Source organism: Callionymus lyra, chromosome 3 (genome assembly GCF_982586985.1).
Source record: "Callionymus lyra chromosome 3, fCalLyr1.hap1.1, whole genome shotgun sequence".
NCBI lineage: Eukaryota > Metazoa > Chordata > Actinopteri > Syngnathiformes > Callionymidae > Callionymus > Callionymus lyra.
The window spans coordinates 35,513,767-35,526,372 of NC_141820.1; the positions used below are offsets into that span (position 1 = coordinate 35,513,767).

Genomic DNA, 12,606 nt, shown 5'->3' on the forward strand with positions numbered 1-12,606 from the left:
TCTCAATATGTTGGAGGATGCACAACATATGGCGGATACAAAAGCAGGCAGCTGTTATTTTTAAGGCTGGAGATAAATAATGGATCGAATTCTTCCACAGGGCACTCAAAACAGCTAATCAGAGAGTGGGAAAAAAAGCAGGCAACTGTTTTTCAAAGCCACTCTTTCCAAGCACTTTTACAAAGCCCAAAGACAAAATATGTTGGCAGATAAAACATCAGTATTCATGAAATGAATAAACAGTACAACGTTTCCTAATTCTTGCATATTTTAAGACGAGTAATGCCGTTTTTTTTACATGCATAAACTACTTTGTACCACTCCGAGAAACAAACTGGCAAAGCCTGAATTGATTTTGAAATGAAGAGAAAATAAATATAACTTTGGATTTGTTGGTATAATCAGCACTAAAATAATTAGCATTTATTCATACAGCGGAATGGCACTTAAAAACAGGTTAACTTTAGAGCACTTTAGGTTTTGATTATGAATGTTCCCATTAATTGTTTCCTTGGACCAGGTGGAAAATTCATCATCTTCCTCTTATTCACAAGTGAGGGAAAGACCACTAGATGGCGGTCTCTGCACTATTTTACTTTGTTTAGAACAACTATTCTAATGAAACTTAACTTCATTTCTAAACTGATGGCGCCACCTACTGACCTCTAAACAACGCGACACTGCTTCATGAAGCTTCATCAGCTCATCACCTTGAGTTGTCATTGCTGTGTTGTCCGCCTTGGTGAAGAAAGAGCTGAGCCAAAAAACAGAGCTCTCCATTTACCATCTATTTTCCTACTCGTTCTTTGTGCCCCATAGAAAGAAAGATGGTGGATAAATGCGTCTCAAATACTTGTATTTGTCTGGACTCTCTGTTAGAGATAAGGGGAGGAACTCAGTCATCTAGGAGAGACTCAAAGCAGAGCCACTGTTTCTCCTCTTAAAAAAAGGATGATGACATTTTTAGGACAACTACTATCCTACTATCCATAAAATAAATACAGGAAAAGGTTTGATACACAGGAACTTGGTTTAACATGATTTTTGAATAGTGTGGGTGCATGGTTTTAAACAGTTTATACCAGAAACCTTCGCTCTCCATGTGCGCCCGGAGTGTGTCTTCAAGGCAACATGATTTACCATGAAGAGGTGGAGGATCAGCTCCTTACATGGAGGCTGCATATCAGTGTGTCGCCTTTTAATTCTGTTGCCAATGGCTGTTTATGTGCTACTAATTACTGGCGAAGAAGAATAATCTCTCCTTCAAATTTGCCCCGGCGTTTCCGAGGGTTCTCTCGTCATCGCTGCCTTTCTATTAATCCTGGTCTGTGACTGCTGGTTCTGCTCGCTCGCCGCCTCAGTGTCCTTGTAATCTAATTCATGCCGCCTACCTGTCCCACTCAGTGTTTTTCCACACTCTGACTAATGCAGGCTCGCTCTGGCCTCCGAAGCGGCTGGAGCGGCGGAGGGGTCTGCCATAAGAAACCATTCGGGCAAAATCTAAGAGGGCGGCATGAGTCATTTAACTCAAATAAAGCCAGCAGAAAGGCTTGTTTGCGCAGAGTAATCCTCCACTTGCTCAACAAGGCTTCGCCAGGGTTCATCTGCCGCGCTAAATTGGTGCACATATCCTTATTTGTATAGGAGCTCATTGTGGTCGGGTGAGAAGGGGAATCTGACAGCCCTGGCAGCTATTCAAACCCTCATGCCTATTTGCTTATCCTCATTCATGGCAGAATTGGCCTCTTCCTGAGCTGTTTTCCAGCTACACACGACACTGTGTTTTCATTAGCCTTGCCACAACTAATACAGCTGTGCAGAGTAAATGTTGCAGCGAGCCATTGAACCCTGGAGCCGAGGCCAGGATCTTTAGTGATCAGAGAATAAATAAAACAATTTGCATGGAGATATAGTTGTGGAGGTCATTTCAGTTGATGAAAGGAGTTCATTGTTGGACAGTTTCCAAGTTGATAAAAAAACAAAAGGCTGAAAGAAACGTATGGCATTATCCAAGGGATGAAAGAAAGGTCAGGAAATGCATTTTCTTTACAGTCAGAAGTGTTTGATATTAAACAGACTTTCAATATTTCTATAGATGTATAGACATTTACAAAAACTCAAAAATCAACCGAGTAATATTGTACCAGCAAGCTCTTCAATTCCTTGTTTGTCATACACACACACACATGCATACACACACACATATTCAGATACATTTCCACTTCTCTGAGACATTAGCAACAAATTGACGAGGTAAAAGGGCAAAGTCGAATGATATGAGATTAAAACTGGGACAATAAAACTAAAGAGTATATAAACTGCAGCTATCACTGAGAAGAAAATTTTACTTTCCCTGACCCACTACTGTGAAGAAGATTGGTGGTCACATGACACAAACTCTCTGAGATGCTCCAGACAAAGTTATGTAGTGAAGAATATTTTTTTAACGTTAATATGTTACATATTGTTGCTTTGAGTTGATAATCAAAGCTATACAAAATGTAATTTAATAAAGAGGTGGTTTTTACTCCATTTTTATAACATACAAAGTCCCTTGCTCGGGCCACACTCATCCTATACCTGGATGTTAAATGGAGGGCCGAAGAGCATCCACAAGAATAAGTGACAAATGACGTTCAAGCAGGATTTTAGGCTAGTGATGGTCAAGTGAAGCTTCATGAAGCAGTGTCATTATATTTAGAGTCCACTAGATGGCGGTCTCTGCCCTATTTTCCTTTGTTTTGATCACCTGTTCTAATGAAGTTTCACATTTTTAAACTGATGGCGCCACCTACTGACCCCTAAACAACTGCTTCATGAAGCTTCATCAGCTCACCCCTACTATTTTGTTCACTGCTCTATGATCTCACCGGTGAATAAATGTTTTTGGTGGTTTTGCACACACACACAATGATTAAGAAAACAATAAATCCACATCCATGTTGACATGAATACAAATAAAAGGGCCGTCATTGTCAGATGCGCTCCACCAGGAAGCAGGAAGAGCCAGAGATCCTCTGGTGAGCTGCTCCTCAAAGTGCACGCAGCAGCCGCTCGTTAAAAATGCAGGAGCAATTACAGCGGATGAGTCTGAGTCGGTGAGCGCTGCCAAGCCGAGCCGCCACCTCCTCCCACCTCCCCTCTCTCCTGACCGCTCACAAGCAACCTGAGCGTTCCTCATGTGAGTCCACATGCCAAAGGCAGACGAGCAGATGCACTGGACACCACCAGCTTCAGTTACACAGTCAAAACAAAAGCCGGGCTTTTACCGACAGCTTGTCCGTCTCTCCTGAGATGCAGTAAACGCTCTTTCCCCTTTTTAAGCATGTGATTTGCTGCCAGACATCCTTCACTGCCAGCTCAGACTTCTACCCTCAGGGTCTCCTCATCACTCACCTCATTAAGAAATCCTCGTCCGCATACACCACCTTGGATTTTTTTGGTTATTTTAAAGAAATTGAGTGAATGAATACACTTCATGTTCAATTTTCTTCAATGTTTAGTGTAAATATTGTTGAGGTGATAATAATAAAAAAAGGATCTTCAAATAAAATTAGACTTCGAGGAAAGTACGATTTTTTAAAAATAATATTTAAAATCACAATCAATAAGATGGTTGATTATAACTGATCAGCAAAAGTTGCTACCCCTCCTTTCTACTACAAATAAAAATGAACACTTTATTCTAAATATGTAAACAGATTTGTCAATGTTCAACTTTTAATTTGGTAGCTGCTGTCTTTTGCTGACGTTTACAACATTTTCTTTTCATTAAAATGGATGTTATGTGGTCTTAAGGTCACCTTGACTGGCTTCCAGAAATACATATGCAGTGATGGAGGTCGTTCACCTTGACCCAGAGACAACAAAAAGGATAAAACAATGACATTTGTTTTCGGGTCACCTTGACCCTTAGATAATACAAGGTTTAAGTGTGGTTAGTGTCCCTTAATGTTGATTATAAGTCTAAATGAAAAAATGAAAGTAAGATAATTGTCAGCTATTTTACTGACTTAAGAATTTAGATTTAAATGTTGTTTCATTCACACAAGTGGCCAAAATACTTATATTTACTGCACACGACTTAACAAAATGTTTATTTAACAAATGTTCTGTTAAAAAAAGGAAGAGTCATTTTTTTAATGTTGTTATTCCTGGATGCTCAATCTATCTTAATTATATCTGTGTCTGCGCAAACATTCCCATCAAATTCCTTCAACATCCCTTTTACTCTCATTGTTAGTCTCTGTATAATTGTTGACAGCCGTAACACATTCAACCTCGAAAGAAATGGATTCGTTGAATGGCTACTTCCTGGCTAAACTAGCTGCTGCCAACATGAGACTCAATTCATCATTGGACATGTTTTAAAAGCTGCTCACACATTATAATTTATGACAAGCCTATTTCCACCGACGGTCACAAAGCATGCATTTATGTATGGGTAAACATTGACTTCAGGTTCCGTCGGCGTGTGCGTGGTCAGTGACAGGCGCTCCATGGAGCCCCATTGCTAGCCTGCTATTTGCAGCTGCATGTGGTCCGAGAACCATCATCACCGACAACCGTCATAATGTCTTCGTGGTGAAGCAAGAGCTGAGCCAAAAGGAAAAACCTCTTTATTTACCAACGTCGTTTCCACTAACACCTATGGTTTGTAATTCACCTCTTTACTGCTTAATCTTCACAGTCAAACGCTAACTCAGCTTTCCCATTTTTACCAGGTAGCGTCTCTTTTTCACAGCGCGTGACAGTGACTGAGCATTTTCTTTGTAAGTTGTCACTCTAACTGACGGACACTTCAACGCAAGTCTATTGTGAAAAACAAAATGTGACTTGATTTTCAGACCTTCAATTTGCCAAGTACACAGTCTCTCGCAATTCTTCTCACACACTTCACTTCCCGTGACTTCAAACTCCAGTGAGTAATTGAAAGATCTCTCACGTTCCTTTCAAACTCACAAACACACACACACACACACACACACACACACCTTTTGTACTTGTAAAAAGTGCCTTGGAATGAAAACACTCGTCGTAACTTGTGTTACATTTATAATCCCTGGTGTATTACTGAGCTTATTAAATAAAATAAGGAGTGCAGCTTCCATTTTTTTTCCTTCTTCTGAAAGTCTTTGCATCAATGTTGACAGAGCTCATGGTAAAGCACTTGTTATGGGATGTGTGTGTTTTGTTAGCAACGTTTGACTGACAAGAGGCTGTGGAAAGCCTTAATGCAAACACTATCTTCATGCAGGAGGAATTCGGGAGGCGGTTGATACACGATATGGCTCTTAAGTATCCGTTAATGCGGCTTCTTCATGTTCCTGCATGTCAAGAGACGTATATCTGGTTATTCTGTCCGATAGAAAGGGCAAAGTTAAACTGGAAATGGCAAAGGGTTAACATTTGATCCTGCACAATTCAGTAAATTATTTTACTTGATTATCAAAAATAGGAGCAGTTGTGATTGAGGGTGCAAATCCGTGACTTTAGCTTGTAGTTTTATTTTCCGTCCATGTGTCTTAGAAATCTACGAAACCTCTGAGAACAGGATGTCGATTCTTCTCTCCATCTTCACCACATGTTGGCTTCTTCTGACCCAGATTTCTCCTGAGGTTTTAAGGATCATCCAAATAGAAAGAGAACAATTCAAACAGATTCCAAGTGACACTAAACCGAGTGTATGGACTTTCGATGCAAAACGATGGCTTACATATAATGAATTATTATTATTATTAATAATACAGCTTTTTATATCCATTTACATCTACAATCTTTTGAAACTACAGCCCCAGGAGTCTGTGATTGGATCAGCCATCCCCTAGTTAAAACTGTCACCAATGGTCTGCGCTCAAAAATATGTCATTGGATCAACCAGCTGTTAATTAAAACAGATTGATCTGCTGTTGCAATGATCGCCGGATTTAATTGATACAATGTTCTGATTTCACCGAGCCAAATATAAGCCCGCCATGCGGTGCCCAGCACTCTTGATCACCAGTCCGTTCCAGTCTCAAACATAAATCGGCTTGACCTTTATTTTTTGGTGATTTAGGCAGGACACTGATTTCCTGCCTAAACAATCCTTGACATCGACAAAAAAAATGTAGCACCTGCTTTTCACATGACTGCTCTAAACCATTGGCATCAGTAACATTTATCATGCGACCAAAATAACTTCACCCCGCGACTGCTTTGAGTATGAGTCCGGTGTTTGTAATCCTGACGTTTTAATAGGATTCGTTTTTGTAGAAAACTGCCTGTGACTTGAATAACACCGAGATGTTCAAAACCATGTTCCTTCCTAAGCACCATCATGCAAAACCATAATTGATCTCCGTGTTCTAACAACTCAGAGGGCCAGGGCAGGGTTGAGAGCAAGACATCGAATGTGATGTCATCTCATTTGTAAGGAAAATTGCCCATCCATCATGGATGTTGACCGTAAAGCTGGGAGACCATCATAGAGGCCGATAAAGAGAGAATATCAGCAAACGAAAGGGTGAAAAATAGAGAATTAAAAGCACTCAAGCTTTCTTCTCCAGGGACACCATGCACATGAACACACAAACAAATCCTCTTTTCAAGAATCAATAAGTCAGCTAAAGAGAAGCACATGCTACGCCCCACTGAACTAATCAATAGAAAGCCAAATGTTATTGTTTCATCTCGTTCTGACTTTCACATTCTAATCTGCTGAGCAGCATCAGACGACTCCATTAAATTACCACACAGAGAATACAACAAAAAAAAGGTATCCTTGCTGCACCAGAGGTTCTCTTATCTCCTCTTGATGCTTCGGAAAACAGACATATTTTGTAATTGTATCGCAAAGGAATTTAGAGCCTCCAACAAATGTATTGATGGCATCTGAACTTGTGAAAGAATTGTCTTTGAAAGGTAGAAAAACAGACGAGGGGAAACACAAAAGCAGAAATGTTTTGTGAGCCGGCAAAAACACCGTTGAAGTGATCACTAATGAGAATCGGAGGTTGTCTCATTAATGACCAGGTTTCTGCTTTTTCTGATAATAAAAATCATTTGAAAATAGTTTTCACTACAAATATTGTTTCAGAACCTGCTATAAACTTTATAGAATGTGTTGTTAATTATTAACAGGGGTGGAGGACAGCAGAGGACGATACTATAGTCATACCTGTAGAGGACAGTGGACCAGCGCTTCACCCTCAGAAGGGTCTTTGATGGCTCAGGGGAGTTTACTCAACCAGGTTTTGCATTGTGTTTCTCCAGAGCCCAAACCAGAAGTAGAAGATATATGAATGGATGGAAGGATGGATAGATGGTCTTGCTCTTTATTTAAGTATCATTTAGTTTTAAAATAGTCCTGATGCTTAAAGAATGAGCACAAAACTTGTCCAACAACTTTTCCAACTTATGTTCTATCATTATTATTTTGGGTCTAATTGTGTGAGTCTTCATGCATGAGGAAGTTTACCAGGCAAGTTCTGATGAAAAGTGAGCTCACTGTGACTTACTGTTTCAAACACATGTTGAATGTTTGTATTTTAGATACAAAATGAATCGCAACAAGAACGAAGTGGAGCATCGAAAAAAAAGACTACTGTTTATGTCGCAACTTTTTGTTATACATTTTAGATTTTATTTTGCCCACTTAGTGTCAAACACATGTGGATGATGGAAAAAAAAACATGAATTGTTTTAATCAAGAAAAGTTCATGATTAAACGATTTAGTAAAAAAGTAGGATTGAAAATCTGACAAAAGTAACAATATTTTCATGTAAGACTAAATCTAAAAAAGCATGACTATTCTCAGGGTGAGACAACCTTTCATCTATAATAGGATGGGCAGATGTAGGGTTAGTATTTTATTTTATTTTTTAACAACAGTGCTTTTAAATAGATACAAAAAAGTAGGAAGTTCTTCATCTCTGCTGTAGAGCTATTCGTCATTTGAAATGCTTCCATTAGCCTTTGTGAATAAATATATATTTGGTGTAAACATACGCTGCATGTTCTCCGCCAACATGAAAGTTGGCTGCAGATTTCAAAACGGAAATGCATTCTTCACCCCTTTGCTCCCTGCGCTGTTCTTGTTTGCATGACACCAGACCCTTGTGGCTCATTCAAGGATAAATTAATCGCTGACAGCCTCAAGATCAGGTCAGCGCTGACCTTGGAAGGGAGGCGAACGTAGGCAAGGTGGACTGGGTGGTGGTCTCGGACAGGATGCCATTTGAGGGAGAAAGATGAAACAACTTGAGTAGAAAGAGGAGGGTGGAAAGAGAGGGTGGGCCGGCCCTGGAGATGAGCAACTCGGGGACAAGACGCAAAATGTAGGAATAGAGGCGAGCTGGGGGAGGGAGGGGGTTGCAGAGAGGAGGGAAGCCATATGGCAGCAGCACAAATGTATTAAACTATAAATCAGAGGGAGAGCAAGAGAAGTGCCAGCTCGGGCTGGGAGCAGGTCCATCTTCCCTCGAAGTGCACTGACCCATGATTGAGCTCAGCAAAGATCGGTCATGGTGTTTTTGCTTTCTTCTGCTCTCACTAAGGGATATCTTACATTAATGACAGTTTTCCTTCCGTAATCTTCTGTTTATCGATCTGTGACACATTTAAAGATATGAAGTCACTTAAAGACGACATCGAGACCTAACAACAATAACCTGAATTACTGCATATGGAGGCAAAAAATAGAAATTGCTTTAAGGAACTGAAATCTTTTTTATTCAATATGATTTAAATATGGTAGGAATTCAATGGAAATTGATCCATCCTTTACCAAGGGTCTTTCCCTCTTAACAGTTCACAAAAGGAGCTAACATTTTTTGGAATCTATCTCTTTCGTTCGATTTAAAAATTGGAATTTTGTTTTTTTTATTGGGGTTCCTCTTCCTCTTGTGTGCCCACTGCTTTTACCTGAAACAGTCCACCCGACCCAAATCCCTGCTGACCTATGACCACTATGCTTAATTTTAAAGCCAAAGCTAATTGACTATTACATTTTTAGACACATGAACGAGGCCTTTAATTATTTTTTTTCTCAGACTATAATGTGCAGTTTAAATCTCGTATTCTCAAAAGGTCGACAGTGCGCCTTATTTATTATTTCTGCTTGAGCTTATTGACCTTTGACTGATGATTTTATGTGGTACACTGCAGTAAAAATCTTTAAGTACAGTTTTTGGTAGGCTAGTACCGCCTAGTATTACTGTGTGATACATGACAAGTACATAATATTTTGGTGTTTGAAATAAGTAACTTAAGTAACTTTCAATTAATTACATAATATAATGGTGCACATTATAGTCCGATAAATACGGTAAACTAGGAAAAACGTCTTCTAGGGTTTTGGATATTTTTGGTCTAAAGCAAAGCGACCAACCTTCAGTCACGTTTGTAATGCTGAGAGATGAATATTACGATTGTATTTAAATACAATCCAAAGTAGGTAAAAGATTCATTAAGTAGATTGAATTATGGCCGGTGTAAGTGTCATGCGTGTGCTGGAGAAACAAATAGACTAATCCTCAAAATGCTCCCGTTTTAATCTCTTGATGATGTCTGGGTAGTGTGCCCAGCCAGTAACCTGGCAGCCGTGGAGGGGCCGAGGCCTGGGCGCAGATCCCAGAGGCACCGGCGCATATTTAAGCCAGAGCAAACACAGGCAGCGTTCCATGTGCCTGCTCCCTGTCACAGTCGTATCGAACATCAGCTCGGAGGGAGACGAGGATCATGTGAACCACTTGAATGCGAGCGAGGAGAGTTAGCAGCTTCATAATTATTGCCTGATTACGGCTCTAAAACATGGCTGACATTTGGCTAATTAAACAATATGTCACTTGTAAACGCTTTTTACAATTATTGAATCTGTTAAAGAACTGCAGGCGCAGGAGCAAGTTTATTTTTTACGTATTATTAATGTTTTTTTATTGCCGCACTTCAAATGAATATTTTAAACAATGAATGGAACCAAAGGTTTATTACTGCTGCAGCCAGCAGCTTCAAAACACACTCACAAATGGACGTGAATACCGACTCTAATTGGAGATAATGATGCTCAGATTAAGAGGCGGCAGAAGATATTGTTTTTAAATATTTCACCATGGGCAAATCACTGAACAAAAGAAGACATTGCAAGGCTTTGTTTCACCTAAACTAGTTGAAAGAAAACATTTATTTTAATATTATTGTCTAAACTAGAGTCAACACTAGAGGTTAAGACAAGGAAAATATAACTTTGAAGTATTATATAATAGAGGAAACTGATGTATTAGCTATCAAGTACACCTTAAGACAAAACTCATTGATATCTGTAGTCAGCCATCCACCAGGGGGCGACAACATGAATCATACTTCATTAAACTAGCTATAATAACTAGTGAGTATCAGAGCAAAGTTCAATAAGTAATCATGTTCTGGTGAGAAAAGCAAAAATAAAGATGATGCTGTGAACGCTTCACTTTGTAATCACGCTTGATGTCATATTTATTCAGTTGGTTATTATACTAGTAAACAGTTTTTTTTTCTTTTACTCAAAATAAAATGTGATAAAGCTTTTTGCATTATTTTTCTTTTATGTATAATAAAATGTGATGAAGTATTTTGCAATTAAAAGGGTTAAAAATTGTATCAAAATCAATCAAATAATTGCGATTATAATTTCAAGTGCATAATCGCTCTGTAGAGTAATGGTATCCTGGAGTCAAATGCATTTCTGTTGGATTCTTTTACTTCTGTATTGCTTTAAAACCGCATTTAACAGACCTAAAACACTTGTTTTAATCATGTGATCCTATTTTATAATACTGTCAACGCCTCCCATCCTCGAATGTTGAATTTATAAATGATGAGTAAACAAAACACCTACCATTTTCTTGAAGAAATTATTATCCCAATATAATAATTGATACAATGTATCTCGGAGGACCGAGCGCTCTGGTGTCTTATGACATCTGACAATATTGTAGATGTTTCCAGTTGCTGTTCCTAATAGAGATCTACATGCCAACAACCATCCATGCACACACACACACACACTGATATAGATACCCAAACTCCAACCATCCACCTGCCATGTGAAACCATCACAACCAAGGCCGCCTATCCATCAACTCCCTTCTCGGCTGGAGGATGGGAAGAGGCTAAAGGGGAAGTGTGGTGGGAGGAGAGAAGGGGTGACAAGTGAGACAAGTAGTCGAGCAGCATACCTTGGTCTGGAGATAGTGGGGGTAGTAGTAGGTGTACTGAGGGTACATTGGCTGCTGCTCCAATCGCTTGCCCATGTAGCTGGAATCCTTAGCACTGAGGCAGGGAATGGTGACACGAGGGTGGGAGCCAAGGAGCTACACACGGGACAGAAGCAGAGCGAGGATGGTCTTGACTTTGTTGCCGCCGGCCGGTCCTCCAGGATCTGTCAACCGCTGGGAACAAGATGATCGGGGGGGAATCTCGCAAGAAGTCTCTCTCAAATGAAAAATATTCCCACAAAAAAAAAAGGAGGTTCAGCCGCTGAAAGTGGATTTTCAACTTGGTGAGGTAGAGGATGAGAGGAGGGTGCAGGTGGCAACCGCTCGAGTCGTCCGGGGGACAGGAGGAGGAGAAGGGATGGCAAAGGAAAACAGGAAAGGATGTGCAGCTTCACTTTCCCTCTCAGCCTGTTTTTTTTTTCCTCTGGTCTGGTGCGGGAGCTTTAATCTGTCTCTTGGAAACACACTCTCCCTCACACACACACTCCTGGCGGTGACAGACGGGGGGGGGATATCCTTGGTACCGGTTGCCGAGAGATGCACCTTGTGGCAGAAACACTTGAGCCGAAGCAGTCCCGCCTGGAAGAGTCTCGCACTGACTAGTTATTCCAGTTGGTTCAGAGGTCGTGGCACATATTGGGTAGATCCGAGGCTTCAGTCCACTGGTGAAGTGGATCCAAACACTGTGGCCAAGAGAGCAAGAGTCCCTCGTCTGCGATCCTCCCGCTTCCTGCTCTTGGAAAATGTGCTCCTTATTTCTTCCTTGGCTCTAAGCAGCCTTGTTCTCCTCCTCTGTCACACACACTTGCTCTCTCTCTTTCTCTCTCTCTCTTTCTCTCGTGTGCTCACGCTCTCTCTTTCCGTCCCTACACTGCGAGGGGGGCTCGTCCGTGGCTGCGAGCGGAACTCGCCGCCTCCTCCTTCCTCGGCCCAGCTGGTGGGAGGGTCCAGAGCAGCCCCCGTGCGCCAGGGATCCAGACACAGACCAGTGGGCTGCAGCGTTTTCCACAACCCGGTGGAACGCCGGGAAGAGGAGGAGAGTGGAGGAGCAGGATGGCAACAGCAGCGGCAGTCGATTCCCCCTACTGGCTGCACTTGGAGCTGCTGCCTGAGACAGCACTCCGAGAGAACGTTTGCAGGTTATTAAAAAAAGTCTCTCTGCTTCCGGAACAAGAGAAAAGTTTTCTCAGATGTAATTGAACTTTCGCTTGAGGTCAAAGTTTGCCACCTGCTAATCGACAAATATCCTGCAAGTACACCACTGGAGCACAGTTTCAGTTCAAATCATAACTTCATAATAATACATAATACAATAGATATGAGGAGATAAATACATGATTTAGTTCTAAGTCAGTTTTAGTTATAATTGTA

At 40.8% G+C, this 12,606-nt stretch overlaps 1 protein-coding gene across 4 annotated transcripts in view; it reads right to left on the reverse strand.

Moving 5' to 3' along the window:
* rbms3 (RNA binding motif, single stranded interacting protein) overlaps positions 1–12,349 on the reverse strand; it is a 192,575-nt gene extending 180,226 nt beyond the window's left edge. For all 4 annotated transcript variants that reach the window (XM_087787709.1, XM_087787708.1, XM_087787707.1 and 1 more), the window contains exon 1: positions 11,197–12,349. In XM_087787709.1, the coding sequence (XP_087643835.1) occupies positions 11,197–11,271 (75 nt within the window). In that variant the 5' untranslated portion in view covers positions 11,272–12,349. The remainder of the gene's footprint in view (positions 1–11,196) is intronic.
* Between the last annotated feature and the right edge of the window lie 257 nt (positions 12,350–12,606).